At 45.3% G+C, this 23,721-nt stretch overlaps 1 protein-coding gene across 7 annotated transcripts in view; it reads right to left on the bottom strand.

Annotated features, from left to right (window-relative positions):
* LOC147097627 (bromodomain-containing protein 4-like) overlaps nt 1-23,721 on the bottom strand; it is a 205,547-nt gene that overhangs the window by 144,851 nt on the left and 36,975 nt on the right. For 2 of the 7 annotated variants that reach the window (XM_085971599.1, XM_085971598.1), the window contains exon 2: nt 7,154-7,238. The exons of 3 other annotated variants lie outside the window; for them this stretch is intronic. In XM_085971599.1, coding sequence (XP_085827725.1) covers nt 7,154-7,167 — 14 coding nt within the window. In that variant the 5' untranslated portion in view covers nt 7,168-7,238. Of the gene's footprint in view, nt 1-7,153; nt 7,240-23,721 lie in introns of those variants that run through there. 2 more of the 7 variants (XM_085971600.1, XM_085971606.1) reach the window with 2 other exon arrangements.

The raw sequence follows: 23,721 nt of genomic DNA on the forward strand, positions 1-23,721 counted from the left end.
GGTAGTAAATCTATGGAATTTGCTACCCCAGAGAGCTGTGGAAGCTGCAACATTAAATAAATTTAAATTGGAGATAGAGTTTCCTAGCAGATAAGGGGGGTTACAGGGAGAGGGCAGGGAAGTGGACGTGAGTCTAGATTCGGATCAGCCATGATCCTACTGAATGGCGGAGCAGGCCCGAGGGGCCGTATGGCCTACTCCTGCTCCTACTTCTTATGTTCTTATGTTCTTACTTGAGTATTATACAGGAAACTTTCTGATATCCGGCACTGACGGGACCGAGCTGGTGCCGTACCATCAAAAGTGCCGGACATACCAGAGTTAATGTTTAAACATACGGAACTGAGAAGCTCCGTGTGAATCAACAAACCCTGTTACTTAGCAACAGCTTCAAAACAGTCGGCTGCCGCTGCAAGCGTCTGTAGCTGAAGCTGTTGCTATAGCTACAGACCTTGCAGTGCTTGACTGGGGGTTAAAAAAAAAGCAACGAGAACTAAAAAAAAATATAGAAAATGGCTCCCGATTTTTGCCGTTATATCGAGTATTCCGGACATATAACCTCCGGATAAACCAAAGTTTCCTGTAATACCAAGTACACAACATGCAATAGGTACAAAATAATTCCATATTTGATACCCCAGCGGTTGCATTTTTACAACTGCAAACAAAATCTTTGTTCTCCAAGGTAAGGGAGTGAGATTCTTTGCATCGAACACCCAGCACAGTAGCAGATCCCCAACATTTGCTGGCACAGATCCCACTATATATGTCAGTAGGGCAACTGGTGAACAGGATATTTGTTTCGTAGATCTCCCCTCTTAATATATACCCAATTCAACAGCTGCTGCTCGCAAGGAGAAAGCTGCTCAGAACAGCCGCCTCAACTAATTACCTGGCAGAGATCCAGCACCAGATAACTAATTCTGACTCTGGGCAGTATTCTTCAGCAATGAAATCAATGTAAATTTGGAGATTTATGCAGAGCTAAAAATTTCATAGAAGGGAGCTTAGAGAAAATGTTGCATATTTTAATTTCTGTACCAGCAGATGCATGCCGGTCAAGTTGGAGGGGGCAGATGTTGCACGGGCTTCAAATCCACAAAAAGAAAGCCCAGGAGAAAATGACGTGCTTCAGTTCAGCAAGTCACATTTAGGTCTGCACTAATTAAAATAGATAAACCCCAAACTTCAAGAACTTTGAATAAACAATTTACTGTCTTGGGCGGAGATATCGCTTGCTTAAAGTACCAATGCTCAGCACCATCCAGTGGTTGGACATGGGCCCATTGTTACCCTTTCCTCTTCAGCTGAGTTCCTCGTCTCAGCCATGTTCCTGCCAAGTGGTAAGTGAGGCCAGCCAATGTGTCTCCACCCACCCCTCCCAAAAAATATAACGGAGGAACAGCCACAAGTTTTCAATCCTGCACTTCCTAGTCAGCAGTTCAGAGACGCTCTGGCTGATGCTGCAGTTACTGCATGGGCCGGAGAGACCAGGCGATCAAAGAGGGACAGTTGCTTCCAAAAATTTGGAAAACCGGTCTTGGGAGAGTACCGCACGCAGTCCCATTGGTTCAGTTCCACAGAAAGCAGAACGCAAGCATTTGGAAAACTTGTTTATTCTCTTCAGGACTTCCTGGCCCCATGATACAGACTGTTCCTGGACACTGCTGTGGAATGAAGCACAGAAATTTTGGCATATAAACCCACCATTCAGCCCCCCTTACCTATGCTGAATTTGGGCAGATTTTACAGTTCCGTGTACTCATTTCCTTTCCAAACTAAACAGAAATTCAGCTTATCCACTTATCTTCCTTTATCTCTAGCAGAAAAGCACATCATTTATTTTCACTGCACTCACGAGGTAGAGGAAGGAACAAACTTGCATGATATATTGCTACAGGTCTCACAATTTTCCAAATAAGTTCACAACACAGAAATGAGATCAAAGGCCAATTAAAATTGCCTTTCGGTGATGCTGGTTGAGGAAGGAATACAAGACAGGATACCTCCCTGCTCTTCAAATAGTGAAATGGGCGAACAGATTCTATGCCAGGTACAGTACATGGCTTATCTTGCACCAGCATTCTTGTGGAGCCTAAAAATAAATAATTACTGATGCTAAACTAGGAAAAATTCTCAAATTTGGTTCTTATTTTTGACAGATTTCCAACACAGTGAGAATCTCCCCACAATGACTGGGAGACACAGGTACCAAGTCAGCATAGTAGGTAGAATTACTAAGAATTTTACAGCACAGAAACAGGCCCAGTAGACCCATAAGGTCTATGCCAGCGTTTATGCTCCACACAAGCATCTTCCTATCTTACTTGATCTTGCCCCATCAACATATCCTTCTATTCTTTTCTCCCTCATGTACAAATCTAGTTTCCTCTTAAAGGCCATCTATGCTATCCGCCTCAACCACTCAATGCGGTAAGCGAGTTCCACATTCTCATCACAGGGAAAAACACAAAACTACAGCAACACAGCCAGAATAGGCACCAGATGTCAATGCCACAGCCAGCCACAATAAAAATCAAAACCACATACCAGAACCAGAATTCTGAGCTATTGGTAAACTACGCAAGACTCATTTCGTTTCACTCATTATCTCCACTCAATGCAAATTGAGCTATATAAATTGTATATTAAACCAACAATGTACAATATGAGAGAAATTGAGGTAATAAAAAAGAGGCACCTAGGTGCACAAGTGAAGCCTTAAGTTCCACTTTTTTTGGTTTTACACATACACTTCCAGTGATATAATAGCCACAATTACTGGTACCAGAACACATGGTTTGCTTCAAGAAGCTAGGAGAAATATTAGTTATTAACAAGAAAGTCACAGTTCCAATTGGCTAACACAGGGTGGAGCATGTGAGTGAAGAATTACAAGTTCAAATCCATGTGTGAGCCTTCATCCTTTGCATGCCTCCCAAAATAGCTTCTTCCCATTACAGGGTGCAACCTAAAATATTCAAGTTTTAGATAGCAAATAATAAAACAGGAGATTCCCTGGTATATGGTGGGATTTCCTAGAATCCCAACACAAAACTGTCTCTAATCTGGCGCAACTGAGAAGCAATTAGAGTGTTCTCTTAAAAGTGGAGATTAGAAGGATCCCGACTCTGTATCTGGTATGTCTCCCCCATCTGATCTGGAAGTCCTTCTACTCACACTGAAGTGCTAGAATTGTGTTTTATTCAGTCACCAGTGTTGACATACTTGAAGAGCACATGACTCCCGGTGTCCCGCTTGCATGTGCAATTAACCTACATAAGAAATAGGAGGAGTAGGCCAATCGGCCCCTCGAGCCTGCTCCGCCATTCAATAAGATCATGGCTGATCTGATCCTAACCGCCAATCTACTATCACAGAACCATCTCCTGAATCTAACAGAATTAGACACACGAAATAGGAGCAGGATCAGGCTACACGGCCCCTGGGCCCGCTCCGCTACCCACAGGGCCATGTCCGATCCGAACCTAGACTCATGTCCAAATTCCTGCCTGCTCCCCGTAACCCTTAATTCCCTTTACTTCTAGGAAACTGTCTATTTCTGTTTTAAATTTATGTAATGATGTAGCTTCTACAGCTTTTTGGGGCAGCATATTCCATGGACCTACCACCCTCTGAGTGAAGTAGTTCCTCCTCATCTCAGTTTTGAAAGAGCAGCCCCTTATTCTAGACTATGCCCCCTAGTTCTAGTTTCACCCATCATCGGGAACATCCTCCCCGCATCCACCCGATCCAACCCCTTCACAATCTTATATGTTTCAATAAGATCTCCTCTCATTCTTCTGAACTCCAATGAGTAGAGTCCCAATCTACTCAACCTCTCCTCATATGTCCATCCCCTCATCCCCGGGATTAACCGAGTGAACCTTCTTTGTACTGACTCGAGAGCAAGTATGTCTTTTCTTAAGTATGGACACCAAAACTGTATGCAGTATTCCAGGTGCGGTCTCACCAATACCTTGTACAACTGAAGCAATACCTCCCTATTTTTATATTCTATCCCCCTAGCAATGAAAGCCAACATTCCATTGGCCTGCTTAATCACTTGCTGCACCTGCATACTAACCTTTTGAGTTTCGTGCACCAGGACCCCTAGATCCCTTTGTACTTCAGTACTTTCCAGTTTCTTGCCATTAAGATAATAACTTGCTCTACGATTTTTCCTGCCAAAGTGCATAACCTCACTTTCCAGTATTGTATTCCATCTGCCAAATCTCTGCCCACTTACTGCCCACTGTCTATGTCCCCTTGCAGGTTTTTTATGTCCTCCTCACTCACTACTTTCCCTCCCATCTGCAAACTTTGATATGTTACACTCGGTCCCCTCCTCCAAATCGTTAATATAGATTGTAAAGAGTTGGGGACCCAGCACTGACCCCTGCGGAACACCACTAGTTACTGATTGCCAGTCTGAGAATGAGCCATTTATCCCAACTTTCTGCCTTCTGTTAGATAGCCAATCCTCCACCCACGCCAGAATATTACCCCCAATCCCGTGATTTTTTATCTTAAGCAATAATCTTTTGTGTGGCACCTTGTCAAATGCCTTTTGGAAGTCTAAATACACTGTCCACTGGTTCCCCTTTATCCACCCTATATGTTACTTCCTCAAAGAACTCCAGCAAATTTGTCAAACATGACTTCCCCTTCATAAAACCATGCTGACTTTGTCCTATTAAATTATGATTATCCAAATGTCCTGTTACTGTCTCCTTAATAATGGACTCCAAAATTTTACCTACCACAGATGTTAGGCTAACCGGTCTATAGTTTCCAGCCTTCTGTCTACTGCCCTTTTTAAATAAGGGTGTTACATTAGCAGTTTTCCAGTCTGCCGGGACCTTTGCTGAGTCCAGGGAGTTTTGGAAAATTATTACCAATGCATCCACAATCCCTACCGCCACTTCCCTCAAGACCCTAGGATGTAAGCCATCAGGTCCAGGTGATTTATCCGTCTTGAGTCCCATTATTTTACCGAGTACCACTTCCTTAGTGATTTTGATCATGTTTAGCCCCCCCCCCCCCCCCCTATAGCCCCGTTTGTCCAGTGTTGGGATATTCTTAGTGTCCTCTACTGTAAAGACTGATACAAAATATTCATTCAGTGTTTTTGCCATCTCCATATTTCCCACCATTAATTTCCCGGTCTCATCCTCTAAGGGACCAACATTTACTTTAGCCACCCTTTTTCTTTTTATATAACTATAAAAACTCTTACTATCTGTTTTTATATTTTTTGCTAATTTACTTTCATAATCTATCTTCCCTTTCTTAATCAATCTTTTATTATTTTTTGCTGTCTTTTAAAGTTTTCCCAATCCTCTATCATCAATATCTTTATTTCCCAACTGAAGTCCACTATTCAAACATAACTTAGTACATTAATTATGATGCACATACTACTGGAGTACTGGCTGAATCCTGAGACTTCAACCTCTCTGAAAAATGACAATGGTTATGGAAACACAAAAAACACAAGAACTTGCATACACACAAACCTAGAAGGACAAGGGCAGCAGGCGCATGGGAACACCGTCACCTGCAAGTTCCCCTCCAGTCACACACCACTCTGACTTGGAAATATATCGGCCGTTCCTTCATCGTCGCTGGGTCAAAATCCTGGAACTCCCTCCTTAACAGCACTGTGGGAGCACCTTCACCACACGGAGTGCAGCGGTTCAAGAAGGCGGCTCACCACCACCTTCTCAAGGGCAACTAGGGATGGGCAATAAATGCTGGCCTTGCCAGTGACACCCACATCCCAGGACCGAATTAGAAAAAAAAAGACCCCGCATATACACAAACAGCAAGACCCAAAGCTCAAAATGCAAGAACTCCCATATGGAAAAATTAAACATTCCTCACAAGTTCAAGCACTCCCTCCCCATTATTGGTTAAAACAAGAGCAACTCATTCAGAATTGTGATCTGATTGTTTGAAATATGGTGGGGAAGTGGGACTAGAGCCTTGAAGGTAGGTGCTTTAGTCATGAGTCACAGTTAACAGTTGTATGAATTAGAAAGAGTTTTGTGCAGAGGATGCAGTAGGTGGGAATTACAGGAATCAATGAAAGGCCTGTGATGTCGGAAGAGTGAGGGGAGAACATGGTCACGGGGGGCACTGTACTGAATGAGTGGCCTACGCTCTGCATTGATGCTGAAGAGACTGAAGTGGAGAGTAACAGGACTAGCCGGTTCCATCAACCTGGGGAGAAGGGTGCACAGGAACAGGAGCAGCAAAGAGGAAGGCACAGATAGAGAAAGAGAAAGGAAACACACAAATACAGTAACAAAGCTGAGACTGAAGGCAGCTCCAGTTTTAACTAGGGTTGTTGGAATTGATTTCTTTTCACTTTCAGATGTGTCGTTGGATTTCTCCCATCTTCCCTGAAACTGGAAATCTTGGAAGCCTCAGCTCCTTTAGGTTTCTGGGCCTGGAGGAAAGGTGAAGACAGATTCCTGACATTGCAAAGTGGCTGCTCTAAAACTGGTCAAAATCAACTAAGTGGAGAGCAGTGTTTTCCAGTCCTCTGGGTCCAAGGAGTTCAAAGCGCTGAAGTCGAAATAAGTGCACAAAAAAGCACTAGACTAGATCAAAAAGCTTGCTGGGGACATTGATTCCGCAGGCCACATCTTGAAACACCCCTATCCTAGAAAACAGCACCCAAGAGAGAGATCCATAATATGGAGCAGTGCAAGTCACGTCACTGCAGGTGTTGTGTGCTCAAGTGGTAGCACGATCACTTCTCTTCGATGTCGTGAGCTGGAACTAAGCATCTTCACTGATGTGTACTGATTTGGACTGTCCAAGAACAAGAGAACCAGCCTGCCAAAGAGGACTACGGCCTTTCGGCATTAGGCAGGCACAGGCTTTGTAAAACATGGAAGTTTTAACAGTGATGAACAACCTTGAGGCTTTTTGACCTTTTCTGCAGTATACCTTTAGTAGAGAATTCTGTGGTACCTTTTTCTTGGCTGTTTCTGGTCCTGCAGCCTCAAAGGAAAAAAAAGTGCCTTCAAACAGTTTAACGGAGAATAGATGTGCCAATCAACTATTCTGAACAAAATCATTGCATCACTTCACCTACACACTTCCAAAAAAAAGTTTACCAAATGGACATGTTCCCACTTACCTGGCAGCAGCCATTAAGCTGCTTTGGAGAGATCGTTAGTTGACTTTTGATCACCAGATGACGTCACGGTGCTTTCTATTGCTGGCTGAAATACAGGAGGGCTTTATTTTTAAAATTGGGTTTCATAAGAATACAATTTTATCAGTGATTAATTTATCCATTGATGGACACCCTGCAGTCTACTTAAAAAGGAAAAAATGAGGAGATTTCCATGTTTTCCAGTAAGCACGTCATCTTGTGACAAAATGCTAACCATCTCGCTAGAGCAGAGAATGGCTACCAGCAAAGTAGAAAATATCCAATTATAAAATTTCGTGAAATTCTGAAAACTAAACAGGCGCAATATTCTGTATAGTCAGCAATAACCATATTAAATAATGCATACACATTTTACTTTAAAGCTGAACTATGTTCTAATTAATATCCGAGTACTGTATTCAATTGTTTCAAACACCAAAATAACTAGCAGGATGTGAAAGGATTGCAACATAACCAGGCCAATTTGCCCCGATGCTCCTTAGTATATCTATACGAAACAAACCTGGCTGTGCCGCAAGTGGATGCACTGCTGCGCTGTACCAGGCACAGTGCACACGATGGTGACTAATACAATAAATATGCAAAGGTACGAGCCCTTACACACCCATTTTAAAGACCATTATTTTAACTTCCCTCCCACACACTAGAACTGCTGCAATGCTAGCTTATTTCCATGAAGTGTGAAGGTACACAGCTCACACTCGGCGGTTGGAACATTCCACAAAATAAACTGTTTAGTGACTAATGTTTTGAAAATCTCGTTACTTCTAGCAAACTAGTTAAATAATTAACTACGCAATTTTACGTAAACCATGAAGGAAAGTACCTTCTGTCAAAGTGGAACAGAAGCTCCCTTAATCTCTCAGGCACTTTAAAATTGTTGCCCTCACCCTGCCAGCACTTTTGGAATTGTGCAGCGAAAGATGATCAAAGGCTATATTAAAGCATTATATTACTCTAAAGAGCTACACACAAGAAACAGGCTCTGCATACAATTAATGATCTGCTTTATTATTAAAAAAAAAATCACAAACCGGTACTTAAAGGCAAAAAAAATCCATTAAAAAAACACAAGGATACAGCAAAACAAATTGAACAAACTTAACAAAATGGCAAACACTGCAACTTCTCCACACTTCCTTACAGACTCATGCAGGAAGGATTAGCACACCTGATTACACCAATGGGAAGATTACAAACTTACAAATATAAGTTAGCTGTAAAATAAGTGAAATGTCAATGCATTTAAGTGGATTAGACGCATAATATTTAACTTCTCTTGACAAAGTACACCTATTAGTCCCAGATATTAACTTACATTAACATTGCATTATATTTTGTGCTGTAAGTGAAAGCCACAGTAAAGGTAAACCATTCATTTTACATGAAACCTTTTTTCTATCCGGCACGGACGGGACCGACGTGGTGCCGGTTCATCAAAAATTCCGGATAACCGAACGCTATAGTAAAAGATAGCGCAACAAACCCCAGCTTCAGAACAATGGGCACAAGTTGCAAGCGTCTCTGTAGCTTAGCAACAGCCACACCCTTCCACAGCAACAAATGGAGTAAAAAAAATAAGCTACCTGAACCTACTCCTGAATTTTGCCGGTTAACCGACATTTCCGGTTATTTAGGTGCCGGTTAATCGGAGGTTTCCTGTAATTAAATGAACTAAATCACTTTAAACCAGAATGCCAGATTTCTTTGCTCTAACTACACTACAATTTTCACAACTTTGATTTCAACAGCCCTACTCATATGGCGAAAGACATCAAGGCATCTTTTTTTTAAATTTGTCTATGGGATATGGGCGTCACTGGCAAGGCCAGCATTTATTGGCCATCCCTAATTCCCCTGGAGGTGGTGGTGGTGAGCCGCCTTCTTGAACCGCTGCAGTCCTTGTGGTGAAGGTACTCCCAACAGTGCTATTAGGTAGGGAGTTCCAGGATTTTGACCCAACGACAAAGGATCAGCGATATATTTCCAAGTCAGGATGGTGTGCAACTTGGAGGTGGTGTTCCCATGCGCCTGCTGCCCTTGTCCTTCTAGGTGGTAGAGGTCGCAGGTTTGGGAGGTGCTGCCGAAGAAGCCTTGACGAGTTGCTGCAGTGCATCTTGCAGATGGTACACACTGCAGCCATGGTACGTCGGTGGTGGAGGGAGTGCCAATCAAGCAGGCTGCTTTGTCCTGGATGGTGTCGAGCTTCTTGTGTTGTTGGAGCTGCACTCATCCAGGCCTTACTTGTGCCTTGCAGATGGTGGAAAGGCTTTGGGGAGTCGGGAGGTGAGTCACTCGCCGCAGAATTCCCAGCCTCTGACCTGCTCTTGTTGCCACAGTATTTATATGGCTGGTCCAGTTAAGTTTCTGGTCAATGGTGACCCCTCTCCCCCCAGGATGTTGTTGGTGGGGGATTCAGCGATGGTAATGCCGTTGAACGTCATGGGGAGGTGGTTAGACTCTCGCTTGTTGGAAATAGTCATTGCCTGGCACTTCCGTGGTGCGAATGTTGCCTGCCACGTATTAGCCCAAACCTGAACGTCGACCAGGACTTGTTGCATGCAGGCAAGGACTGCTTCATTATCTGACGAGTTATGAATGGCACTGAACACACTGCAGCCATCAGCGAACATCCCCATTTCTGACCTTATGTTGGAGGGAAGGTCGTTGATGAAGCAGCTGAAGACGGTTGGGCCTAGGACACTGCCCTGAGGAACTCCTGCAGCGATGTCCTGGGGCTGTGATGATTGACCTTCAACCACCACTAAGCATGACTAACCAGTGGAGCGTTTCCCCCCACCCCCGCCCCGATTCTCACTGACTTCAGTTTTACGAGGGCTCCTTGATGCCACACTCGGTCAAATGCTGCCTTGATGTCAAGGGCAGTCACTCTCACCTCACCTCTGGAATTCAGCTCTTTTGTCCATGTTTGGATCAAGGCTGTAATGAGGTCGGGAGCCGAGTGGTCTTGGTGGAACACAAACTGGGCATCAGTAAGCAGGTGTTTGGTGAGTAAGTGCCGCTTGACAGCACTGTCGGTGACACCTTCCATCACTTTGCTGATGATTGAGAGTAGACTGATGAGGTGTTAATTGGCCAGGTTGGATTTGTCCTGCTTTTTGTGGAAGGGACATACCTGGGCAGTTTTCCACATTGTCGGATAGATGCCAGTGTTGTAGCTGTACTGGAACAGCTTGGCTAGAGGCGCGGCTAGTTCTGGAGCACAAGACTTCAGCGCGATAGCCGGGATGTTGTCGGGGCCCATAGCCTTTGCTGTATCCAGTGCGCTCAGCCGTTTCTTGATATCACGAGGAGTGAATCGAATTGGCTGAAGACTGGTTTCTGTGATGGTGGGAACCTCAGGAGTAGGCCAATAAGGATCATCCACTCGGCACTTCTGGCTGAAGATGGTTGCAAACACTTCAGCCTTGTCTTCTGCACTCACATGCTGGGCTCCATCATCATTGAGGAGATTCACGGGGCCGCCTCCTCCCGTTGGTATGCCGAGGTTGCGAACAATCTGGTTCGGTGGCTAGGTAGGGAGGTGAAAACCTTGGCTAGGGAGTGTGTGGCAGAGCCGAAGACAATGGCTTCTGACTTCTCAATTGAAGGAAATTTCTACTCATCCAGTACTGGATGTCGAACAAGCAGCCTGACAACACAGGCAATGGAGAGGTTGAGAGAGGCGGTGGTGAGGTAAAGCTTGCTGTCGTCAAGTGTACATGTGGAACCTGATGTGTTTCCGGATGTCATCGAGGAGCATGTACAGGAAACTCTCTTTTATCCGGCACGGACGGGACCGACGTGGTGCCGGTTCATCAAAAATTCCGGATAACCAAACTCTATAGTAAAAGATACAGAGCTGAGAGCTCTGTATAAAGCAACAAACCCTGTTGCTTGCTTCAAAACAATGGCCACAAGTTGCAAGCGTCTCTGTAGCTTAGCAACAGCTGCAGCCACGCCCTTGCACAGCAACACATGGAGCAAGGCAAGAAATAAAAGTTACCTGAACCTACTCCTGAATTTTGCCGGTTAACTGACATTTCCGGTTATTTAGGGGCCGGTTAATCGAAAGTTTCCTGTAGATGAGAAATAGGAGGGAGACAAGTATAGAATCTGGGCATCTCCAGAGAAAACAGTGCGGGAGCAGGAAGAGAAGCCATTATAGGAGATTCTCTGGCTATGACTGAATAGATAATAATGGAACCAGGCAGGGCGATGAAAGCTCAATTTTACCTATTCTGGATAGACACTGCGTTCAGTTCTGGGCACCGCACTTCAGAAAGGATCTATTGGCCATTGAGGGGGTACAGCACAGATTCACCAGCATTCTGCCAGGGCTTAAATGGTTAAATAATAGGGACAGGTTGCATAACTTTGCCATGCATTCCCTTGAGCTTAGAAGGCTGAACGCAGATCTAATCAAAATCTTGAAAATGATAAAGCGATTCAATAGTCCCACACCCCCGCTTCTTGTCTGTAACCCTGCAAGTTCCTCATCCTCAAGTACCTGCCCAACAAACATTTAAAATTATTTATGGAATCAGCTTCCACCACCTTTTCAGATCGAGCATCCCAGATCCCGTGAAAAACTCTCATTTCCCCTCTGGAGCTTTTGCCAAATATTTTAAATCCATGACCTCTGGTTATTGACCCACTCGCCAGAGGGAATATTTACTCTTATCAAAACCTCTCAACATCTTGAAAACCTCTGAGGTCTCTGCTTAACCTTCCCTGTTCCCAGGAGAACAGTCCTAACTTTTCCAACCTCTCCTCAACTAAGTTCCTCATCCCTGGTAACATCGTGGTAAACCTCCTCTGTACCCTTTCTAGGGCCTTTACATCTTTCCTGAAATGTGGTGCCAGAATTGTCCACAATACCCCAGCTGAGGCCTATATTCTATGCCTCTATTTATTTATAAAACTAAGTAATCCATATGCTTTTTTAACCACCTTATCAACTTGTCCCGTCACCTTTAAGGATTTGTGTATATGGACACCAAGGTGTCTCTGCTCATCTACACTTTTCAAAATCGTGCCTTTTATAGTTTACTGTCTTTCCATATTCCTCCCAAAGTGCATCACTTCACACTTCTCTGTAGTGAAGTCTATCTGCCATGCTTTCGCCCATTTCACCGTCCTGTCTATCATCCTGACGTCTACAATTATCCTCATCACTATCCACTACCTTGCCAAGTTTTGTACTACAGGAAACTTTGTGCTATCCGGCACCGACGGGACCGAGCTGTTGCCGTCCCATCAGAACTGCCGGACAAACCAGCGCTAATGTTGAAACATACGGAGTCCGTGTGAATCAACAAACCCTGTTACAGCTTCTAAACAGTCGGCCGTACCTTGCAAGCGTCTCTGTAGCTTAGCAACAGCTTCAGCGAGACCTTGCAGAGCTTGACTGTTGAGAAAAAAGCAACGAAAAGAAGAAAAAAAATAACGAAACGGCTCCTGATTTTTGCCAGTGGATCGAGCATTCCGGACAGTTAGCCTCCGGATAAACCAAAGTTTCCTGTATCTGCAAACTTTATAATGCTGCTCCCTACACTAGAGTCTAGGTCATTTATAAAAATTGAAAAGAGTAATGGACCCAAAACTGGGGAACACCACTGCAAACCTCCCAGTCCGGAAATACATCCATCCACCACCACCTGCTTCCTGTCACAGCCATTTCCGTTCCCATACCGCCACTTTCCTCTTAATTCCATGTGCTTCCATTTTAAAAGCCTCCTGTGTGGCACTTTGTCGAATGCCTTCCAGAAGTCCATATATACATCTACTGCACTACCTTGATCAACCCTCTCTGTTACCTCAAAGAATTCAATCAAGTTAGTCAGACACGGATTTGCCTTTAACAAATTCATGCTGGCGCTCCTTGATTAACCCATGCAATAAAAGTTTATTTTGTCACTGATAATGGTTTCCAATAACTTTCCCACCACCGATGCTAGGTTGACCTGTAGTTTCCTGGTTTATCCCTCTCCCCTTTCTTGAATAGTGGTATAACATTAGCAACCCTCCAGTGCTCAGTCAATATTCCTGCATCCAATGAGGATTGAAAGATTGTGACCAATGCCTCTGCTATTTCGATCTTTGCTCTTTCAGCAACCTAGGATTCATTCCATCGGGACCAGGAGACTTACCAACTTTCAATCATGCTAATCTTTTTAGTACGTCTTCTCGATCTGCCACTATCCTGTCCATAACTTCCCTCTCCTCTTCACATCACCTGCTTCCTTTGTGAAGACAGATGTAAAGCACTAATTTAATACTTTAGCCATGTCCTCTGCCTCTACATGAAGATTTCCCTGTGTGTCCCTAATAAGTCCAACTTTTCCTTAGCTAAACTCTTAACACTTGGTATTTATAAAATGTTTTAGGGTTCAATTTAATGTTGCCTGCTAATCTTTTCCCATAACCTTTCTTTGCCTCCCGTATTGAAATATATCTTTTAAGATATATTAAAATACATCTTCAACATCTCTCCATTTCCTTTCAGCACAGCAGGTGGGATTAACTAGAATTGCTTTAGACACTTTGGGCAGTGGAGCAACTTCCATTTTATGTTCCACAAATGTTTTTCCAGACCTCAATTACACGGTTCTTTGTCTATTACTTCAAAAGGCTTCCCCCTGGTTCCAGGAAATTGGATTTTCCCAGTTAAGCAAGTGCATCATCAGTTGGGGGGGGGGGGGGGGGGGGGAAGAAAATAATCACTAACCTAGTCAGTGAATTTCTTCCCCCGTGCTCCAAATTGAGGGCAGTTGCCAGTCAAATATGTTGAATGATTTCCATAACTCAGCTCAGAAAGCCAAATCTGACTCCATGCAAAGTTTCAAGTAGCACAATGTTTGCCGCTCTTGCCAATAAAAAAAATCACGTAGCAGAAAAATAGAGCTGACTCCCCCCTTAACTCCCACTGCTGAATGTGATAACAAAAAAAAAGTTCAACCAATGCCCAATTCAAACACTGCCAACATGCATTAAAATTGAAATCGCACCATTGTGACCAAAATAAACCATTGAACAATTACATATTATCTCTTGGCTATTTAATAACTACCTAACCAGGACTAAAGTCAGTCTCCTTCCTTCTGTTCCAGTTATAATTTGGTTGTTTCCTGGAATCTCCTAAAGGAAACATTTCAATTGATTACAGCCCAAACAAAATGTGATTTTATATTGGTTCAGGGAGCATGTTAAAACTTGCAATTGTGACTAATAGCAACCATATTATAATTATATTAAAAAAGTTGCATTCTCAAACTGAACAGTAACCATTACAAAGTAAGCATTGCATAAAATATTGAACTAGCTTCCAAACATTATCATGTGGCAACAATTAAGAGTGCCAAAGAAACAAACCATTTCACTAGCTCCATTAGTGTTAACTGTTTAACAAATCCCGACTCCCAAATATTCCTCAACTGAGGTGAAGGGCGCCTCACATGACTTCATGAAAATTTTGGCACTTAAAAAGGGCACGTACACAAAACAAGCGGTAGAAGTATTTAATGTGGTGCCACTGAATGAAGAGTTATTCCCAGTCACAAAGACAATTTATACCAGTAATTCATGGGAATAAAATGTTTATTCAGCACTGCACTGAGTACCCTCTACAAGTATAGTACAATGAGTTTGTAATGTACATCATGGAGGTCGGATCTGTAAGTCACACTGGCGAACAAACTAAAAATGAATTTCAATCACAAGCAACTGTTAAATGTCGACTGATACAACATACCAAAAGCTAACAGCATACCAGTAACATTCCTGAGTGAGTGTGCCAAAGCTAACAATCCCCTCCCCCACAGGACCAGAACATTTGCATTAGTGTATTGAGTTATACAGATTCAGTTGAAACCGAAATAATCAGGAATGAGCCATAATCTAAATTTCAGTAACTTCTGAAAGTTAGTACATTATATAACTTTCTTGAAATCACAGGTTTAATTTTGTTAGTTTCATTCCTCAGCTGATTGCAGCAATTGTATTTCTGCAATACTTTTTAAAAAGAAAACAGAGAAGGTGGCACATGGATATAGTTAAGAGTCCTGTAACCCATTGTACAAATTTCTCACCTTCCGATACTGGGACTTCCACCTAAAATAGTCCCACTAACAGGTGGTCACATTTTCAAAACTATTTTTGCACTAATTAAAAAAGCATACACACTTTGAAAGATTTTTTGGAGTACAGTACATTAAACTTAGGAATTTGCTTAGTGATTGCTCCAATGACAAAGATCCCTCTATTTATAACGGTATGTGACCCCACAAATGAGCCTCAATTTCCACTGTGCTCAAATAGTGGAGCAGTTTCTGATAAATAGCCAAGTCTATTGCCACAATCCAGGAAACTCTCTTAACCGGCACCTAAATATCTGGAAATCTCTTAACCGGCAAAATTCTGGAGTAGGTTCAGGTAAGTTTTACTATACAGGAAACTTTGGTCTATCCGGAGGTTAACTGTCCAGAATGCTCGAGCCACCGGAAAAAATCAGGAGCCATTTAGTTAGGTTTTTGCGTTGCTTTTTTTTTTCACCAGTCAGGCTCTGCAAGGTCTCGCTGAAGCTGTTGCTAAGCTACAGAGACGCTTGCAAGGTACAGCCGACTGTTGAGGCTGGGTTTGTTGCCAGATACGGAGCTCAAAATCTCCGTATGTTTCAACATTAGCGCTGGTTTGTCTGGCAGTTTTGATGGGACGGCAACAGCTCGGTCCCGTCGGTGCCAGATATCACAAAGTTTCCTGTATATTAGTGGCCGTGTAACCGGGGTTCCTGCACCTGTGGCCGTGCAACAGGGACGCCTGGATCTGTGGCCGTGTAACTGGGACTCCTGCACAAGTGCCGAGTAACCAGGGCTCCTGCACCTGTGGCCGTGTACGGGGCTTTCGTACCTTGGTAAGTATACCTCTCTGTAATCCAGACTTTTTGATCAACTGGCACCACGCCGGTCCCGTTGGTGCCGGATAAAAAAAGTTTCCTGTAATTAAAATCAGTCCAAAATGCACGTTCGCAAAGTTACCAGCAACTGAAAATGCAATGGCAAACAGGGCCGACAGGAGTATTTTTTTTGCTTATTATAGTTGTCTAAACCCCTCAACAAGCAATCTTCAAAATAAACAAATGCCAACATTTTAAGTAAAACCTCAGACAAAATAATTACGAACTCAATTTTGGTTGTGTTCTGTATAGGCAAAAAAAAAGATTTGCGTTCTACATACGCTCATGCAACTACTTTCCCCACAGGTGATAAACCCAGAAATCTATTGACTACTTATAAGACGAGGGGTTCAACATTACAACAGTGTCATAGGACCTACCTGCAAGCAGCAGAGGACGAGCTAACCAAGTAGTGTGCCAACTTTACAATGAGGAGCCATGCAAAAAAGTCTCTTGATGTGCCAAACTATCTTTCATTGATCCAAATTTTATGTTCTCATACTTGAACACCTTCGGTTACTGCTATAATTGTGAAGAGTACTGGGACAAAGAGCTGTCAAAGCTAATCCTACTCCATGCTACCAGGTCATTAGGGCAAACAATGGTTAAAGTGAAGACCAAATTACATCATCCCAACTCGTCAGTAAAATCTAAATTTATACAGCTGAATATACTACATTGTTAAAATGATTCCGATACGGTGGTTCATTCTCTCAATGGCTCGTGATAATCTCCCACCCTGCAACCAGGTTGGTGGTCACAGCTGGTTTGTGGGTGGCCATATGGGCATCCACGTGGGCCCCGCAGGAAACTGTGATGGCATCATGTAAATTAAAATTATTCTGGCTGCATTTCTGATTCACTAAAATCAGTCACAACTCATTTTTACAATTTGGATTCGATGATTTTTCATTAGCGTTCTTGATTGCATTCAGGTTCTACCCGTACTTCACATTATCCCATCTATCCAGTCATTTGTAGGATACTTAAAAATGCTTAAATTAGAGAGCAACTGGATGGGAGCAAAGCAAAATAATTTTACAATTAGCAGGTTGCATTGAAGAACTTTTCATATCAAATGGAAAAAGTTATCCAAAATCCCAAAACAGATTCTTTATTGTATTTTTTCCACAGGTTACTGAGCAACATGGAATGGCAAGTGAACATGCTCTGTGTCTTACACAATCACATCAGTGTTTTAGCACTGCGGACAGACGTAGGATTATTTCTACAAGAGTGATTTGTAGAGTTAAGAGGATGAGTGCGTGGACTCGTGCAGTGATACCTAGATGAAGATTACTAATCTGGTTTTAGCAGCGCTCCCAGTGCAGGCAGAGTATTGCATCTGCTGACTGCACTTGCAATGTGGGGAGAAACAGAGCAATTCCAAATCACATCACGAGGGCAGCTGGCAAGTATAGTACTTAATTTGAATGTGGGGCTTGAAAGTGGCTGTGCTCTTGCTAATCACGAGCTATAATCTGCGTAATCCAAGCACGGCATAAATCTGGCAAATGTAACTGTGCATTATGTTTATAAAATTGAAATGGGGAAAATTCTATCAGTCTAGTTATAGTTCCTGGGATTTATTTTGTACTGGCAGAACTTAGTGAGCAACATGTGCTGTCATCTGAAGACAATACCTGGTATTCATTTAAAATAAATTAAGAGATTGGGAGCTCTCGGTGATCCAATATCAAATTAAAACTCCACATGCTAATCAAGTTCTGAGATTCCACCAGTCTCCCACAGAAACAGCAGCATTTCTCATCATGCGAAAGAAACTACAGCTCATTTCTCTCCCCCTTCCCCCCCACCCACCCCCCCTAAACAACCATATCAATTTTGAAAACTGCCCAGCTAAGAAGCTATATGCATATTATAGAAGTTTTGCTTTTGGAATTGAGAACAGATCTGAAAAGTACTGTACCAGGTTATCAGCTGGATTGTCAAAACATTGGGCACATGATGATTTATGTCAGCATGCGACTAAAACCAGTACTTTTATTGAACACACAGTTGAGTTCACCAAGTGTCAGTGGACCACCCAGTAGGGCATTGAGCCACATAGACCAGGAAGAACTTCGATCCCTGCTCTATACTGAGTTCATCGATCTCACCCAGGCTGAGAGTTAGGCAGCTAACCTCAACTGGGCTGGGGAAATGGAAATAAAGTTGGCTAATACTCCAGATTACCATCCAGTGACGAGTGTTTGGCTGAACGCGTGGACCTCTAGATTTGTCAACACTCATACACGAACTGTCCGATTCACACATTAGAATGATTTGTTGGATGGGGTACCGGAGGAATGCCACTGCCAATGGAACTGTGCATCATTAAAAGTCAACACTTTCAAGAGAAGATGGAAGATAATTGTAAGGGGGAAAAAATGAAAATACAGGATTAAAGGTGTACGTGAACTCAACTAGATTATGTCCAAAGGCCACAACACGACTAGTTAAAATGGTATACAGGAAACTTTGATATCCGGCACTGACGGGACCGAGCTGGTGCCGTAACATCAAAAGTGCCGGACATACCAGAGTTAATGTTTAAACATACGGAACTGAGAAGCTCCGTGTGAATCAACAAGCCCTGTTGCTTAGCAACAGCTTCGAAACAGTCGGCTGCAGCTGCAAGCGTCTGTAGCTGAAGCTGTTGCTATAGCTACAGACCTTGCAGTGCCTGACTGGGGGGGGAAAAAAGCAACGAGAACTAAAAAAATATAGAAAACGGCTCCTGATTTTTGCCGTTAGATCGAGTATTCCGGACATATAACCTCCGGATAAACCAAAGTTTCCTGTATAGTGAAACAGGGTACAAAGCTCAGGCACGGATTTCATCTGAAGCCCAGAGTTATTACTATCTTGCAATATTCTCATCACGTTGCACAAAGGAAGCACGATGAGGCAACACACACGAGCGACAAAATACAGAAACCATAAATCGGCAAGTGAAGAGTATATAGTAGGAGGCTACCTCTTGGAAAAGGCCTAGAGGGAAAAAATGGGGGAATGCAGGCTTGGCACCAGATTCTTCTTCATGGACTCAAGAACAGCACAGATTAGGCACAAGTGTGAAGCAAGTGCTCCCCCCCACCCCATGGTCCAGTAAATGTGAAGATTAAGATCAACTATCTCCTCTATTAGTTAATTACAGTTTAAGCGTAGACATTGATCCATATTCCACATTTGACTGCTTGCAGAAAAATGGAAACAGAATATATCTACATCTACTAGTGGCTATAAATAAGTTACCCAACAGGTTCCACTCAGGATAGTAGATAGAGCCAACTAAACCAATCCTATTATGTCATTCTGAAACAACTATCTGTTCCCTTTCCAGGACTTGCTGGATCATAAGTGATGTGCCTCAATGAATCCGAGACTCGACGTTAACGGAGCAAAGCAAGGCTTTTATTAACTCAAATACACATTGGAGAAGTGTCTCTCATCCAGAGATCTGCTGTGAGACACGCTGGGGCTTGCTTAAGTAGGGGCCAGGTATGGGCGGAGCCCTACACACAACACAATACAGGTAATGAAATGAAACTGAAACTAAACACAGGGAATACAGTGCCTGATGAATGGCATATTTCATCACATTCACCCCTTCTACAGATTTAATCTGTTCGGGGGTTTGGTAGTCCTCTGTGACCGACGCAGCTGTTGTGGTGCCGCGGGTGTCCCCGGTGGCCTCCTGGGTCTCTGCCGGGGGCGCCGCCAGGGTTGTTGAAGGGGTAGTTGGTGGGGGCACCGATGGTCGATGTTCTTCCGGGGGTGGTGAAAGGATAGTGGGTGGGTAAGAATTGCTGTGATCGTTGTTGCTGCTGTTGTCGTGGTTGTTGTCGTTACCGGCTGGGGAGACGTCTTTTATGGACACGGTGTCCTCCCTTCCGTCGGCGTGCCGGACATACGCGTATTGGGGGTTGGCGTGGAGTAGGTGCACTGACTCCACGAGGGGGTCCGTCTTGTGGCCCCTCACATGCCTTCGTACAAATACCGGACCTGGGGTGGAGAGCCATGACGGCATGGATACGCCTGAGGTGGATTTCCGGGGAAAGACAAACATTCATTCATGAGGCGTGGCATTAGTGGCAGTACACAATAGCGACTGTATCGAATGGTGCACATCTGGGAGGACTTCCTGCCAGCGGGAGATAGGGAGGCCCTTGGTCCTTAGAGCTAGGGTGACTGCTTTCCATACTGTCCCGTTCTCTCGCTCCACCTGGCCGTTACCCTGGGGGTTGTAGCTGGTGGTACGGCTCGTGGCGATCCCCCTGGACAGCATGTACTGGCGTAGCTCTTCACTCATGAAGGACGCCCCCCCTATCCGTATGGATGTAGCTCGGCATACCGAACAGGCAGAGCAGGCAGTTGAGGCATTTAATGACCGTGGCGCTGGTCATGTCTGGGCAGGGGAAGGCGAATGGGAAACGGGAGTATTCGTCCACAATGTTCAGGAAGTAAACATTGCCGTCGACTGACGGGAGGGGGCCCTTGAAATCTAAGCTGAGCCGCTCAAAGGGCCGTGTAGCTTTGATTAAGTGGGCTCTATCTGGGCGATAGAACCGAGGCTTGCACTCGGCGCAAGTGCGGCAGTTCCCGGTCAGAGACCGAACTTCCTCAATCGAGTAGGGTAAGTTGCGGGACTTTATGAAGTGGAACAGCCGCGTGACCCCTGGGTGGCAGAGGTCGTTGTGGAGGGTCTGTAGCCGATCCCCGGTGGCGCTGGCACACATCCCTCGTGAGAGGGCGTCGGGGGATTCGTTAAGGGCCCCTGGCCGGTAAATGATGTCATACTCGAAGGTGGAGAGCTCGATCCGCCACCTGAGAATCTTATCATTTTTAATCTTCCCCCTCTGTTTATTATTGAACATAAACGCTACCGACCGCTGGTCGGTAAGTAGGGTGAAGCGTTTGCTGGCTAGGTAGTACCGCCAGTGGCGCACTGCCTCCACGATGGCTTGGGCCTCCTTTTCCACGGAGGAGTGTCTGATCTCGGGCCCTTGGAGGGTCCTCGAGAAGAAAGCTACGGGCCGCCCCGCCTGGTTGAGGGTGGCCGCCAAGGCAAAGTCAGACGCATCACTTTCCACTTGAAAGGGAGTGTTCTCATCCACTGCCTGTAGCGTGGCCCGCTCAATATCCCACTTAATGCTTTTGAAGGCGGCGTGGGCCTCAGCAGAGAGCGGAAAAGAGGATGCTTTCAAGAGGGGGCGGGCTTTGTCGGAGTAGTTGGGGACCCATTGGGCATAAGAAAATAACCCCAGGCACCTTTTCAGGGATTTGGGAGTGTTGGGCAGGGGCAGCTCCCGTAGGGGGCGCAATCGGTCGGGGTCTGGTCCGATTTCCCCATTCTCCACCACGCTGCCTAGTATGCAGAGGCGCGTGGTGTTGAAAACGCACTTGTCCTCGTCGTAAGTGAGGTTGAGTTTTTGTGCGGTTTTCAGGAACCTCTCGAGGTTCGAGTCGTGATCCTGCTGGTTGTGACCGCAGATGGTGACATTGTCGAGGTAGGGGAAGGTTGCCTGCAAGTGGTGGTCATCGGCCATGCGGTCCATCTCCCTCTGGAAGACCGAGACCCCATTCGTCACCCCAAAGGGGACTCTGAGGAATTGGTAGAGGCGTCCGTTCGCCTCGAAGGCGGTGTACGGGCGGTCCTCTGGTCTGGTAAGTCAGCGTACCACCAGCGCCCTGAGGTCGATGGTGGAGAACACCCGGTATTGGGCGATTTGGTTCACCATCTCGGATATGCGGGTAGGCGTCTAGCTGGGTGTATAGATTAACCGTCTGGCTATAATCTATCACCATCCGCTTCTTCTCGCTACCCCTCACCACCACCACTTGGGCGCGCCACGGGCTGTTGCTGCGTTCGATAATGCGCTCCTTCAGGAGCCTGTCTACCTCGGTCGCGATAAACCGCCTGTCCTCCCAGCTGTACCTCCTGCTTTTGGTCGCTACTGGCCGGCAGTTGGGAGTAAGGTTCGCGAATAGCGAAGGCGGCTTTACCTTCAGGGTAGCCAGACCGCACACTGTGAGGGGCGGCTGGGACCCACCGTAATTGAGCGTGATGCTTTGGTGGTGGCACTGGAAATCCAGGCCCAAGATCACGCTCGCACATAGATTCATGATTAGTCATTTAAAATTATCACATACAGTTCCGTTAACGGACAATTGTACCGCGCAGTAACCCATAATGGTCGATGTCTGGGTTTTATCAGCCATAGAGATGGTCCCCCGAGCAGGGACCACCGTTAGAGAGTTGTTGTGCTAGTTCAGGGTGGATAAAACTCTCCATGCTTCCACTGTCAATTAAACATTTAACCCCGCACCCGTTTACCTCGATGTCCACCATTGATTTGGATAGCGGGTGCGGTCTGGTCTGGTCCACTGTGACCGATGCCACTGTAGGGCCCTGATCGAGACAAGATGGCGTCCACACTGTCTGCTCACAAGATGGCGGACCCCACGAGGTCGGGCAAGATGGCGTCCAAGATGGCCGCTCCCACGGCGGTGGCGGGTTTTCCAGCGGGGTTCCCTCTGCACACCTTCCCGAAGTGCCCCTTCTTACCGCACTTAAAGCAGGTGGTGCCTTTCGCCGGGCACAGGTTTCTGATGTGCTTCGGCTGCCCGCAGAAGTAGCAGTTGGGGCCCCGACGCGTCGCGGCTGTCGTAGGGCTTCTGGGGGGAGAGCGGGGCCCCGACGGTGTCGGGCTGCGAAGATGCCTTCCAAGATGGCGGCGCCCTTGGTGCACACGTGGCGGCGTGAGCCGAAGAGTAGGCGTACGAGTTTCTCTGGGCCACATCCAGTGCTCGCGCTGTGTCCACAGCCTGTTTCAGGTCCAATCCCGTTTTTTCCAGTAGTCTCTGCCGGATGCAAGTGGAGCGGAGGCCTGCGATAAAGGCATCACGAACAAGCTCGTCAGTGTACACTGCGGCTTTTACATCTTGGCACTTGCAGTCTTTGCCAAGCGTTTTCAGGGTGACTAGGAACTCATCCAGCGATTCCCCAGGTCGCTGTGTGCGAGTAGCGAGCAGATGCCTAGCGTACACCTCGTTCGTAGGCTGCTGGTAATGCGCCTTTAGGATGTCGCAGGCGGCCGGGTACGTGTCGGCATCTTGGATGAGGGGGTAAACCCGGTGGCTTACCCAATTCCGCAGGATTCCGAGTTTCATACTCTCGGCGTCCGTAGCGCCTGTGATGGCTGCGGAATTGTCCAGGAAGAATTCCATACACTTAAACCAGTGTCCGAATCGTGCCGATGCGTCCGAAGCATGCGGGTCCAAATCCAAACGTTCAGGTTTCAAGAGTTGGTCCATTGCGTTGAAAATTGAGTTAATAAAATTGATGTGCCTCAATGAATCCGAGACTCGACGTTAACGGAGCAAAGCAAGGCTTTTATTAACTCAAAGTAATACACATTGGAGAAGTGTCTCTCATCCAGAGATCTGCTGTACTGCTGAGAGACACGCTGGGGCTTGCTTAAGTAGGGGCCAGCTATAGGCGGAGCCCTACACACAATACAATACAGGTAAGGAAATGAAACTGAAACTAAACTAAACACAGGCATATTTC

Source organism: Somniosus microcephalus, chromosome 31 (genome assembly GCF_052327205.1).
Source record: "Somniosus microcephalus isolate GS21.2 chromosome 31, FLI_Smic_1.0, whole genome shotgun sequence".
NCBI classification, from domain to species: domain Eukaryota; kingdom Metazoa; phylum Chordata; class Chondrichthyes; order Squaliformes; family Somniosidae; genus Somniosus; species Somniosus microcephalus.